This window comes from Acromyrmex echinatior, chromosome 9 (assembly GCF_024713525.1).
Source record: "Acromyrmex echinatior isolate Ae372 chromosome 9, ASM2471352v2, whole genome shotgun sequence".
NCBI lineage: Eukaryota > Metazoa > Arthropoda > Insecta > Hymenoptera > Formicidae > Acromyrmex > Acromyrmex echinatior.
This window is the reverse complement of record NC_141860.1, coordinates 8,422,258-8,435,808: the sequence shown is the minus strand read 5'-3', so window position 1 is coordinate 8,435,808 and position 13,551 is coordinate 8,422,258. Positions and strand designations below refer to the sequence as shown.

General features: G+C 37.8%; 1 protein-coding gene across 7 annotated transcripts in view; it reads left to right on the top strand.

The window, feature by feature from the left end:
* Positions 1–13,551, top strand: part of neur (E3 ubiquitin-protein ligase neur) — a 63,565-nt gene that overhangs the window by 45,453 nt on the left and 4,561 nt on the right. For 6 of the 7 annotated variants that reach the window (XM_087409156.1, XM_087409160.1, XM_087409162.1 and 3 more), the window contains 2 exons: positions 11,206–11,372; positions 12,038–12,606. In XM_087409156.1, coding sequence (XP_087265282.1) covers positions 11,206–11,372; positions 12,038–12,606 — 736 coding nt within the window. Of the gene's footprint in view, positions 1–7,749; positions 9,134–11,205; positions 11,373–12,037; positions 12,607–13,551 lie in introns of those variants that run through there. The other variant, XM_087409159.1, reaches the window with a different exon arrangement.

Below are 13,551 nucleotides of genomic sequence, written 5' to 3'. Positions count from 1 at the left end.
TTCATCTCGACGTTTCCCTGATCGTTCGACCGCCTGCGTGCGTCTTGCCTCGCTTATAAATTGGCGATTCGCTATGTCACGTTAAATTCGCGCACATCTAAATTGAATCTTGTTAATTCCTACATTGAATTTATTATTGAATACGTTAATTGGATTGGATGTTAAGATTTCGTTGGTTTTATTTAACTTTTAAGTAGGTATACATGAGACTCTCTAAACAGAATTTTTTATTTTTATAGATATATTTTTTAATAGTATGTATAGAATTAATTTATATTATTTGTATCAATTTGAAATGGAACAACGTAGAGAAATAACAAACTTTAATATATATATATATATATCTTTTTTTCTTTAGAATTCTGAATAATATTTTTTATTTTCCTTTTTCAAAACAAAGTTTTTAAGTTAACTAAGATAGCTGTCCTAATTACTGTGTCTGTCTCCATTAGTGTGCTTTTGTATTTTGATTAGTCATAAAGAAAACTAACACGAATAAATATTTTTTTTTGTTAAGTTAAAAATTATTAATAGGATATCGAAGATAATATTTTAATTTTTGAATATTAAAGTATTTTAAATATTTTTCGAAAGATATGAGGAGTTTATGTGAATCCAATAATACGTACCGTAAGATTTTAAATGTGTGTGTGTTCCTATTAATGTGCCCTGTATTAGAGCTAAGAATGTTGTGTTATGAGTGTTATTGAAATAAATATAATTGCAATAGTGATTTATGTAATATTAACTTAAATTTATTACCTGTTTTAGTAACTATGTTAAAATGAATAAAAAATGTGGATAGGCACACAAATTGAGAGCACATCGCTACTTAGAAGACTCACTAGGGACAAAAATATGTTTTTTATTTTTGTCAAAAACAATAAAGTATAAAGTATTAAGATTTTTTAGATTAAAGAAATATTAAAAAAAAAAGTAGTTGAAAAACCGATATTGATTACAAGCAGATAAAATTAAAGCTACAATATTTAATAATTAATTCAGTAATAAGCAAATTAGCTTAAAAGGCACATTAATAGGGATAGTTACCCTATGTGTGGGATGCTTTGGCCACCTACTTAAAGGTTAAGACTGCAATTCAAATTGATATTAGCAAAGACATTCACCTCTTTTCGTTCTCTCTCTCTCTCTCTTTTTAAATTGATAGGAATTCCAGGAGTTGCATCATTGCTTGTCGATCACAAGATTAGAGATTGCAGTTCGAACCCCGCGATCGCCCACGTAAAACAACTCGAGTGTGGCTAAAACCATTAATCCCGTGTCCTTGGAGACGCTATGCAGGAGAACCGGCCCAGTTTCCGCTGTTTTTCCTTTCTTTACACCCCCGCGCATAAGTCGCTCGCGGCGATCCCGCACGTGCGAAGCACGACAGATGCGACGCAAACCCCCGGGTTCCGAGGGCTGAACGAGGGGTACGATATCTTGTGGCCACCCTCTCTCGTTTAACTTCGTTAATCCGATTGTTCGTAGATGGGCCGTGGTGGTCGCATTAAAAGTGCCGTGATGGGAATATACACTTGTCGTTATGGGGTTTCGTTACACCCTCGAGTCTAAGGAGCTTAGAGTATTTCATTCGGGTTTGCACCAAACGGTTTTGGCTCACTTTAGGATCGCAAGATTCGCTTTTATAAAAATTCGTTAATAGCGGCGCAAACCAAAGGGTGTGAGTCACACTCTGTGTCGCCGTCATTCCTGCCTAAGTAAGGATTAATAATACCAGGAAGGTCCGAGCGTTCACCGTGTTCACGTTCGCAGGTCGCCGAAAAGCGGGTCATCCAGACTACGCCGATAAAGACTACGCTCTCTCAGATAAAGATCTCGGGCGTTCTTCTCTTCATCAAGCGTGTACCCAACTACGCCACATACCAGCATTTCTGCCTCGGAGGCTGATCTTTATTCCGTCCGTAGCACGAGCCCAATTCCAGATAGAGAGGTTGCTTATGAGAAAGGATACGTACATTCTTCCGCTGTTTTATTACGAAAGCGAAACAGGCAAATGACAGAACTTGGCACGTAATTACGAAAGAATCTCGTACAATCGTCAGTACAATGACGCTGACCGCGTTAGAACGATTATCGTACATCAAGCTAATCGCGCAAATATACGCCGTAACGTCATCGCATAATTCTTATCGCAATCTACATGATAGACTCTTATCTTTATCGCCCCGCAGAGTGAATCGCTAGTACGATCGCGGCGATTAGGAAGGCTCGGAGTCGAGTTCGACGACCTTCACCGCCCCGTTACCTATCCGCTCCTAATCCGCGATTCCGAATCGCGTGTAGATAGTAGCTTAATGTACCGATTGTTTACCGCGTGCTGCATCACGCGCACGCGAGATGCTCTCCATAATTATGTTAACCATGTGCGCCATCTCCAAGAGCTACCTCCTTCGTATGGACGATTACTTTTCTATCTCGCTCGCTTTCCCTACGCTTTTCCTCCCTCTTTCTCCCTCCCGGTCGTAGCTTCTCGTTTGCGCCTCGAGCTGTGTGCACGCGTTATTATTATTTCAGCATGACGAGAGACTCGCACATTGCCATCTTACGTAACGCACGTGATGGTGGAGGACAAGACAGAAAGAATGGCAAAGAAAGAGAGAGAGAAAGAGAGACTGAGAGAAAATTGGAAAGGAGGGAAGAAGAGAGGAATCGGCCTGTGTAGGGGAAAGAACGCGCGGTGCTTCTACGTGGGGAGAGAGAGAGAGGGAGAAAGGGAGAGAGGGGGCGGGGATTGCCTCCTAGGAGACTAGGTAGCTCGGCAAAGATCACGGCACCGGGCGTGGGAACAAGGCCCCTCCTGTTATGAGGTCTAGCAAGAGCGCGCGCGGAGAAAATTGCCATCGGCTTCCTCCGCGTGCTGCTTAACAGTAACTCGAGTGCCTTATCGGAACGGTCTGTAAACCCCCTTGCTTGACTTGAAGTCGTCCTTAAAGGTAGACAACAGGCGCACGCGACCTGTATAGCCTGTTGCGCGTCTCGCTTTCCTTCCTTCCTTCCTTCCTTCCTTCCTTCCTTCCTTCCTTCTTCCTCTATTCTTCTTTTTTTCTCTTCCATGCAAATTCTTCTGAGGTCGTGAATGATGTCAAAGACACCTGGCATCTTTTACCAGTCGGAACGGATAATTCTTCGACGAGGTCAATTATATTTTAAAAGAAAGAATCCTAGTTTCGGTCGAAGCGGATAGTGTTCATATACAAGTTTGCGAAAACATTTTTTTAGGTCTGTAAATTGGGCACCGATTAAGCTTATCGGAATTAAAACGCAATCATAAACTGAAGCTGAAAATAACATCATAAATTGATCATCAATTTAATTATGACGCTGATTAGCATTTAAAATACTGCGATGAAAATTATTATGAAGGATATAATTATATTTTATTATTATATATAATATAATTATATTTTTTGTTATTAATAATCGATATCGATTGTGTATATTTTCTGCTGTCTTAGAATTTAAACCGGTATTCATAATCGGCTAATTCTTCAAGTTCGTCTTATGCTCATTTCCATCAATATAGATTAACTTAATCTCGGTTCAACTTACTCTGCATCTTTTTCTAGTTCTAAAAATTAAAAAAATATGACGAGTTGAACCGAGATTAAAGTTAATAATCTACATTGGTGAAAACGAGCATTAAAATCTTAAGATGTTAGTATGATTCTATGATCGGTTTGTAACATCTTAAGACTGTACTGAAGACGGTCTTAAATAAGAACCGATTATGAGTAACGATAAATACTACATATATCTCAATGATGTAGGTCTGCGAAACATGAAGGAGATGTCGGTGTTAAGAGACTATTGCACGCTTCGTCGATCTTCTCGTTCTTGTTTATTCGATCAAAACCCGCGAAGTCGTCGTTTTATGCCACGGTTCGTCGAACCTGAGCGAAGCCGAGGCACGTCAAGATGTGTCGATTATAAGGCGGTTTATTAGACTACACACGGCTTGTTCACATTCTTTCCATCCTGATAGTAACCGATGCAGAAATAGATTTGATTGTGGTGAATGAGTCTGGGCGAGGGCGAGGAGAAGAAGGGATCAAGCTCGGTCAAGGCTTCATTTATTTACATCATGCAAAGTGCATCGCGTTCACATCGTCGCCGTGGTGACCTCGTACATGTTCGCGAAGACGCGTGTTCTGTCCTACCGCGTCGATTACTTTCACCTCGATACAATAACGCGGATCAATTGAAATTTATATCGATAACATCGGTGAGTGCATCGTAAAATTTCTTAAATGTCACAGACTGGAGTAAAGTGTAACGTGCAAGGGAAATAAATTTAAAATAGAAATGACGCAAATTGCCGATCGCGCGTTACAGCAAGAACAAAGTAAAGGGGATCGGTCAAGCGGAAATAATCGGACTGAACTAATTTAATCCGTCATTTCCAATTCGTACGGGCCTTCGTTCTTTCGGTCGCGCGGAAGAATCGCCAGATTTCCATCGGTCATAATTAATTGATGTGTCACGTTTCCAGATGCGTGTCCTTTTAAACCGCGGGCCATTTAATTCGCCGTTATTTTATTTCCAATTTTCTCGCGTTCTACCCTCGCAACATATGTTATTTCGCTGCTGGCGATGCCGCAGTCGGGCTAGAAACGAGATTTTAATTAAGCTCGGTCCCGAGACGCAGCATCGCGGCTACTCATCGCGACACGCCGAGATTCACCGAGTCTTGCAGTCTACGAGTTGCACTTCCGCGCAAATGTGTGTCACGGGTTTCCCACGAGATGCGCTGGCGAATGGCGGCATAGGCGCGGGCATAGACCAATTACTACCGGGGAGAGAGAGAGAGAGAGAGAGAGAGTGAGTCTCGCTGACTCGTGCGATTTGCGTGGAGAGCGATCAATCGCCTCGGTCTACTCTAGAGAAAAAAAAGGAAGACGCGCGCGCGTCGCGTTTAATGACTGTCACGATGGTTGAATCGGCGATTACTCAGCGAATGTTCGCATAACTGTTCAGGCGGTACATTGTATTTCGCGATCGACTGATCCTCGCTACTGAAAGCAATCCACGTGTCAATCCTCGAGCGCCGTTGACCTTTCAATGGACTCGCGGAAACTTGAACTGCTCTACAAAGAAAAGCTGATCCTGCTGAATTTTTATTACGTGGAAAGTACAGTTTTGCTGAAGTATCTAAAAATTTAGATACAGATCTGAAAAATAATTTTATTTGTATAAAAATAATTATGTAGGACGCTTAAACTCTGGTTGCTACAATGTTAAAATCTTGCAGCATGTCATCAGCATTAAACAAAGTATCTTTTAAGACTATAATGTGAATATTATCACAAATAGAAAATAAAGGGTTTAAATGCTTAAACTAAGTGCTTAAATAATTTGAGGTGAATTTATACCCTCATATTCAAATTGTTCATCAAATTTAATTTTTAATCTTTATAAACGCAATCTTAACTAGAACTAGAATAGTAATGTCATAAATTAAATTGACAAGCAATTTAATAATATTGATGCTCATACAAAGTTTTCAAGATTGAATATAAATATATGAATAAGTATAAGTACATGAATTCGTACCAAATATTTTGTGCAGATCCAGCTTGACTGTTTAGGACCTTTATTTTCTATTTATTAATCAATGTTTAAGCGTTCTATATAATTATTTTGATGGTTCAACAAAATATTCTGATCTGAATCTAAATTTGTACTTTAGCAAAATTGTTCTTTTCTTTTTGAAGATATTCGGATTTCTCTGAAAATGATCTGAAAGCGGAGGGAAAAATTCGGAAAATTATGAAAATAATAATAATATCGTGAATAAAAGCAAGCGAGGAGTTTCATCTTGCAAAGGGCTAAAATAATTGCCATCCACGATAATGCGCTGCACAAGCTCACAATCAGCTGTTCCCGCGAAACATCTTTTCGTCTGCGGCGAAGTCGTGGTGGTAGCGAATAAACGGTCCATTGCGAGGGGTAAATGGAGTCATGGTTTGGTACGCCGAGGCCAACAAGAACGTTGGCGAGATGCAACGGTATACGTCATAACATTCCCACGGTGAATCGGCCGGGTGTTTCTAACCGACCGACCGATGGAGATGCGTCGGCGATTCATGTTTTTGCCGCGACTAATCTTGACAACGACGCTTCTTCAATTCGCATGAATAGGACTTTCATCGTGAGATGCGCATCATCTGTTTTTCCGCACATTTGAAAATCATAGACGTGTCTTTTCGGGACCACCCGATTTTCCATCTATTCTTCATTGCTCGGTCTCGACCAACGATTACAATCCTGCAAATGTTACAATTGTCATGTCTAAGTTGAGCCTTAAATGTAATAGTGAAAGAAAGATTAGTCAAAACTTTTCATAGCTTCACGGAAAGAATGGTTTTACTGAAGTATCCAAAAATTTAGCTAGATAATTTAGATGTAGATCTGATAATAATTTTGGGCTATTAAAATATAATAATTATGTAGAACAGCAACTTAAACTGGTTGCTGGAATATCAAAATTGTTTGCAGTATTGCTAATCATATTTAAGATTTCTAATACTTAATTATTTTGGTGGTGCTAACAAAATTATTTTCTGTATCTAACTAAATTTTTAAATGTCTCAACAAAATCGTTCTTTCCGCGTTACATAAAAATGAATGGACATCTATCTGTTTCCTCGTTGCGTAATCGAGTTTCAGAGAAATAGATTCAAGAAATAAGATAATAATATTCAAATGAATAGCGCTTCATTATCGCTCGACTTATGTTATCCTTTTTTTTATTAGCCTATGACATAATAAAACTTGCGGCAAAATAAAATTTGTGACCGCAAATTAACAGGACGATCCACGACTTCCAGGAATGACTATATTTGGGCAATCCTGAATTTCGCAATGTTGCCTCACAGTGAACAGCTCCTTTCGGGTGACCAGCCGAAAACTACGCGAGAAAACAAGCAGAACGGAAGACGTGATTTAAAATTGTGACGGAACACGCAATCGTCCTGTTCGCAGTCGTACATTGTGACCTCAGCGCAATGACCTGACTCTTGTAAAATCCTGGAAACCTCACGCATTTACTTTTTACATAATTTCACCGTGTAATAACGGTCTCGCCGAGCGAGAGAGAGGAAAAATCATGTCTGTTCCGTGTCTTTCTCTCCCCCCCCTCCCCCCCTCCCCCGATTGCGAAAGGAGAGAAGAAATTAGAATTTACAATTAGCGCAAACGTGTTTCCTAATACGAGCACCTTATCGAGAGCGTGAGAAACCGAACGGTCCGTGATTTTTTATTGGTACTACTTTTTTTACCTGCAAATCGCATTTATTTAGTCAATCTCGACAACGACGACCGTTATCACTCGAATCATTAACAAATTATTGCGCTTATCGAGCGCACTTCCGTGACAGTTTTCTAACAATGGACTGGATGTTTTTAAGAATAGATAGCGTATATTTTTAGGAAAGTATGATAAATAAAAGAAGATAACAAAATAAACGGTAAGAAAGAAATAGGAAACCTTCAGGTCGGTTAAGATTCGAAAATTTGTCTATTTGTAGCCTGAGAAATTATCGACTCCATCCTTATCATGCAGGTAAAGATTAGTAGCAGACCCTGGGACAAGATTTTATTTTTTATTTATTTTTATTTTTATTTTTTTTTGGCTGAAAAATCTTCATGCAGTGGTTCAAACTGTTATTATCGATAGTGTTGCCGTCCAAAAAGTGGTCATCGCGAATATGACATCAACGTTCGGTATGCACTGAAAAAAAATTTACTGTATTTATAAATAAATAAATATTTCATTGAATATTCGTAGGTATATTTATTTGATACAAGAATCATTAATTTGATTTAACTATAATTTTTTTCATTGAGTAAATATTTATGTACTGTAAGTAAATGTTTGCTCATAAATATTCAAAAAAATATTTATTAAGATGTAAATTTTTTTTTAGTGTGGCACAAGAAAAAGAAACGGTAAATGGATCAAGTTTTAATTTTTTAAATTCAATTAAATCAAAATAATGCAATTTAATGATTTCTTTAATTTATTCTCTTTGCGATTCTAGCTTATTAGAGTTTTAGTTCTTTCGAGAGTGAAACGTTTCTTCTATCATTGATTAACACAGTAGATACATTTTTATTGACTTACCGGTATTTCGGAGTAAATAAAATCGTACATTGTTTCTCTTCCGCATTTTTATTTCTTTCACAGAGGAAGCACTACATGTTCGCGAATGAAGTCGCCAAGGTGTAAATCAACTCCCTCTCTCGTATATTGTAACGGCGGTTTCCGGGTTGCCATCCGTTTTGCAGAGAAAGCGGATCGTCCTGGTGTACCTCGATACTTGGCGTCCGTTCTTGGAGGCCGCTTCCGGTGCGCAACGTGCGGTTTCCGGCGCACGTACAATATCGGCTACGCGCCTTGGCATATCGATAGTTACCATAGTCAGTAAGAACGAGGCTCTCGCGAGCGCCGGTCGATTTGCCGTGGCACTCCCGGTTTACTTTCAAACCGAGAACAAAGACGCGAAACTTTCGAGCTGTCAAGATTCTTTCAAAATTCATTAAATTTGTTAATAAATACTATCGATTGTGTATCGTGTGTTATTTGCGTATGAGTGATCGATCAAAATGTTTGTGAAAAATTATAATAATGGTAAAACGATACATGGAAAGATTTTGAAACATATAAAATTTTGCTGGATACAGATTTGAAAATAATTTTGTTGTAGACCATCAAAATAATTATTTTGAAAACTAAAAAATAATAAGAGCAATGCTGCAAAACATTTTTGATAATCTTATCAGTTTTTTTTTTTCAACAAAATTATTTCGATAATCAACAAAGTTATTTTTAAATCTGTATCCAGTAAAATTTTAGATCTTTCAGCAAAATCATTCTTTTCATGTATTCGACGTCTTTTCTTTTATCAAAGATCATCTTCGCATGAATTATGAAATGATTACCTGATTATCTCGACAAAAATTCTTCGAGGATTTTCCTACACTGATATCAGCTAACGCGATTCCATTCTCACCGATCGTCTGGAAACATCCTGGCATCTCCGCATTCCAGATCTGCGAGCCTGCATTATGAAATACCGAAGTGGAAATGCTCGACAGGCCCTGATGAGAGGTGCTTTTGCATTCGAGTTCCCCGATCAAATTTCTTCTTCTTTTTCTTTACGCTGCGCTGAAAAGCTTCTTTGTTCTCTCCGAAATAGCCTTACCTCAAGTGAATTTCCCTGCCACGCCAGAAATGTCCACAGCCTAGTTCTTCTGATAAACGTTACATCGAGTCCTTCGATTGCGCTTTAAGAAAAAGAGAAATCCATCGACTTTGTAGCCAACGCCTACACGCCTATGAAACAATCGGTCGAAAGGTCGAGGCGATCCTTGAAGGATGCAATAAGCTAATAAGATGTTCATAAGCTTATATCCAATAGAAAAAAGATAATCATCCTCGTATAAATATAAATTAAATGTCGCGTATTTTATTTCTGTCTAAGATAGAAATTCCAGGAGTTAATAACAGAAGGTCGGGTATCTTACATCTTTTATTTCTTAGAAACAAAATCTCGAAAAAAAAAAAAAAGATAAGTTCTTCGCATATTTGATAGTATCTTTATTAAAGCGATACTGTCAACAGCCTCAGAAGTTTAAAATTTAAATACTTTTTTATTTATTTTCATAGTTAGGCAGTAATATCATTTTTTTTTCTTTAAAACATCTTTTTATGAAAAATATTCAAAGTGATGAAAGTACGTCAATCTTTATTGAATAAAGTAGACAGAAAATATGGGCTAAAACCCCTTTCCTTCAATATGGGAAACTTTTATAGAGTGTCGTGCAGTTATTGTTTTAGCTTTTTTTTTTGCAACTTTAATAACACATAATGAATTGGATGGATTCAATAGTTGGACAAAAATTAAACGTAATATACATAATAAAGTGTAATATACGTAATATGGAACATTATATCTAAACACCTTCGCAATTATATTTTTCTAAAAATAGCCAAGATTTTTTAAGTGTTATTACATTTTCTGTAAATTAGTGATATAGGACAAAAAATAAATTAAATAAATTAAAAAAAGAATATGTTATTTAGTTATTTGATAGATATCACTATTATCTGCTTTCTTCTTCCTACTTGCCTGTCTTAAAATTTTGTTGGCGTAGATTGATAGGGAAAGGTCGAGCAAAATTATTTAAAATGTTAGACGCATGTGGTAGCATTATAAAGAATCCTTGTACCATACCCAACCTTTATTTTATCATCTGTTATCTTATTCTGATACCATCCGAATGACAAACAACATATGAAACAAGCAGTTTTAAAACAAAAAAGATTTTAAATCTACATTTCAAAGAATAATAGAGGCTGTTTTATTTGGCAAACTAAAAATGAAATTCGACTTACAAATAACGTGTTTGGTTGCAAATAATCTTCGTGTCGGCATAAATAAGCACAACAAAATATAATAACTCACTAAACAACACTGCGTTTGTTCTCAATATAAAGAAATACCAGTTCTCATGTAAAAATAAACTTTCCTTGGCTTATCAAATGTTGCCACTCGCGTTCAAAATTTTAAACAATCTTCGTCCGATACTATCCGACCTTCTCTTAAGCGTATTCTGAAAAATTGAATATTTCAAGAGTTTTTTAACTTTTTAAATATATCGAGTGTACTTTGAAAAAAATGAAGAATATTAGACTTTGAAACAGATTTTTTTTCAATTTTTCATAACCGTTGCAACCTTGTAAGAAAATATGTGATTTGTACTTACATACATAAGTGTTATTAGATAAATATTATTTATATAATGCCCATAAATAGCTATAAAAATCTTTTTATTTATGCGTCTTATGTAAAGGAATATTATTTACGTCACACGCATAAATAAACATATATTCCGTTCATTGAGAGAATGACCTCGGATGAAAACTCGCCCGTTTTGTATAGGTTTTCATAGCGTTACATTGCCTGCTATACGCAAACCGAGATTATTCTCTCGTTGAAAAGAGTATAGATAATTTTTGCACATTCTTTTATCCATAATCCAACAATATTAATATCGATTACGAAACAACGCACCTTGCAAAACGAACTAAATGATTTGAAATATACACAAAAAAACATATAAGTGTATGTATAATCGAACACGATGTTTGATGATTGACGTTATCATTTTCTGTTTCAGCTCCCAGATCTTCGAACGCGGGTACCAACAATTTGCCACCATTGACGTTTCACCACGTGCACGGTGACAACATCAGGCTGTGCAATGGCGGTACGATCGCTCGAAGACACGAGAGTTTTTGCAAGGGTGTTACTTTTAGCGCCAGACCGGTGCGAGTAGGCGAGAAGGTGAGATTCCCCGATGGCTTTTAATAAATCATTGATTTATTCTGCGCTGACTGGCGCCCGTGTCGATTGTAGGAAATCGACGACTCTCGTTACGCTCGAGAAATCGCTGTTCGCATTCCTCGGAATATTAAAACGGAAACCGCTGCCGCGACTATGAAAGTAATGTACTTTTTTGCGTAGGTCGTTGTTTTACATATCGTCCAGATTGAGAGTTACAAGCGCCTCCGGCGATGCCCGCGTTCGACAGACTTATCGCGTGTCTATCTGCAGTTAAGTAATGCGAGTAGATCGTATAACCGCGCTGAATGATACAAACAAACAATTTTCACGAAATCATCCGATCTTCCAATCTGTCACGAATATTCAAAGACTATTTACTGATATAAGACAGGTGGGCGTGCGTAGTTTTGGGTCTTTAAGCGTGTTTTCAATTTCGTAGCGTATCTAAGATTAGTCGTAAAATATATAATGACGTAACACGTGGGATGAACATAATCGAGCGTAATTAATTCCCGAAGATGCCTCGAATAAAGCTCCATTTTAGGATCGCTCGAGCGGCACCTCTAACGCCGTTTCGCAAGGTGGCTTCTTTTTTTTTTTTTTCTCTTCCTTTTACAAATCACAAGTTGCGTTCTACATGGTCGCTTTTCTGTGAAACTGTGCAGGTCTGCGTGAAGTTCCTGGAGATTTCCGACAATTGGAGCGGCGTGATTCGTTTTGGTTTCACCAGCAACGACCCGATTAATCTCCGAAGTGGTTTGCCAAGGTACGCGTGCCCAGATTTGACAAATAAGCCAGGTTACTGGGCTAAAGCCCTCGCCGAGAGGTTCGCGGAGAGAGATACGGTACTCTTCTATTACGTTACATCGGCTGGTGACGTGCATTTTGGTGTCAATGGCGAGGAGAAGGGTCTCTTCTTCAGCGGTGTCGAGACTCGGGGTCCGCTTTGGGCGATCATCGACGTCTACGGTAACAGCACCGCGATCGAATTTGTCGATCCAAATCGCCAGCACTTCAACAACATACGTAGAGGCGCCGAGCATAGCAACGAGGACAATGCGCAGCACAGTAGGCACTCGGCCATGGACGACGCCAGTAACGCTGGTCGGGATGTCGAAAGGATCATCGTGCCGTCTATGCAGAACATGTCGATTCATCACGAACCTGACGTGGAGCTACCCGGTCTCAGATTTCAACCCCCTGGCGTCCTTTTCACGCCTCTGCCTTTCCACTCGTGAGTATATCGAACGTGTTAAATCATCCACTCGTGTTTTATTCATGATTCAGTTAATACATGTCGCGGAAAAGATTCTTGTATTCGCTGACTTAAATCGTAATTGAATTATCCGGAGAGAATTATCTAGGATCAACTTGTCTGCTTCGAAACGCCACTTGCACAATATTACGCTTTCTGATTAAAGTTGTCTGATCAAATTAGCAAAGTTTCACATTACTCGACGCGATAATTTTTTTTTTTTTTTTTTTGAGAGATTAACGCGAAAGTTGAAAGTCATTGATTTACAATGGAAACATATAATACAATCGCTGCGCCGCATAGTGGTCACTTTTGTGAATTTGAGTGCGCGAAAGTAAAAAATTCAATTGGACGTTTTAAACTTTTTTATTACATAAAAATAAGTCTGAATACTTGGAAGTATGAAATCTAAAAATAATTTATTCAAAAATCGAGCGAAGAATCGTTAGTAATAAACGATTCTACAAGATGCACTCGCACTTATTGCGACTCGTGCTTGCCTTCATTTCAATAAATGAGTTTTTGCTAAATAGAGCTTTTTCTTTTTGTTCTTGCTGTGGATCCTACAAATATAAGTAAGTAAGCACTTTATAATCTGAAACTAATAAGAATTTTTTAAATGTGAGTAAAGGTTTATGGCTTTAGAAAAAGGCTTTAAAAATTGCTATTTCTTTTTATATTTTAAGCGAAGCTTGGTAAAGGAGAAAACTCGGAAAACGTAAGAATTGATCAGGTTACTTGCATAGAGTTATTAAATTACTTCCTAATCCCAATGTTTTACATTAAATCTAGCTGCAACTATTTGCAACTTTAGATTTTGTGCTTAGTCTTACCTTTGACATGTGAAATGCGACGAGAAGCATTATTTTGCGTTTGACGGGATGAACCAAACATTAATAAAAAAATTGATGCAATTTTGAACTT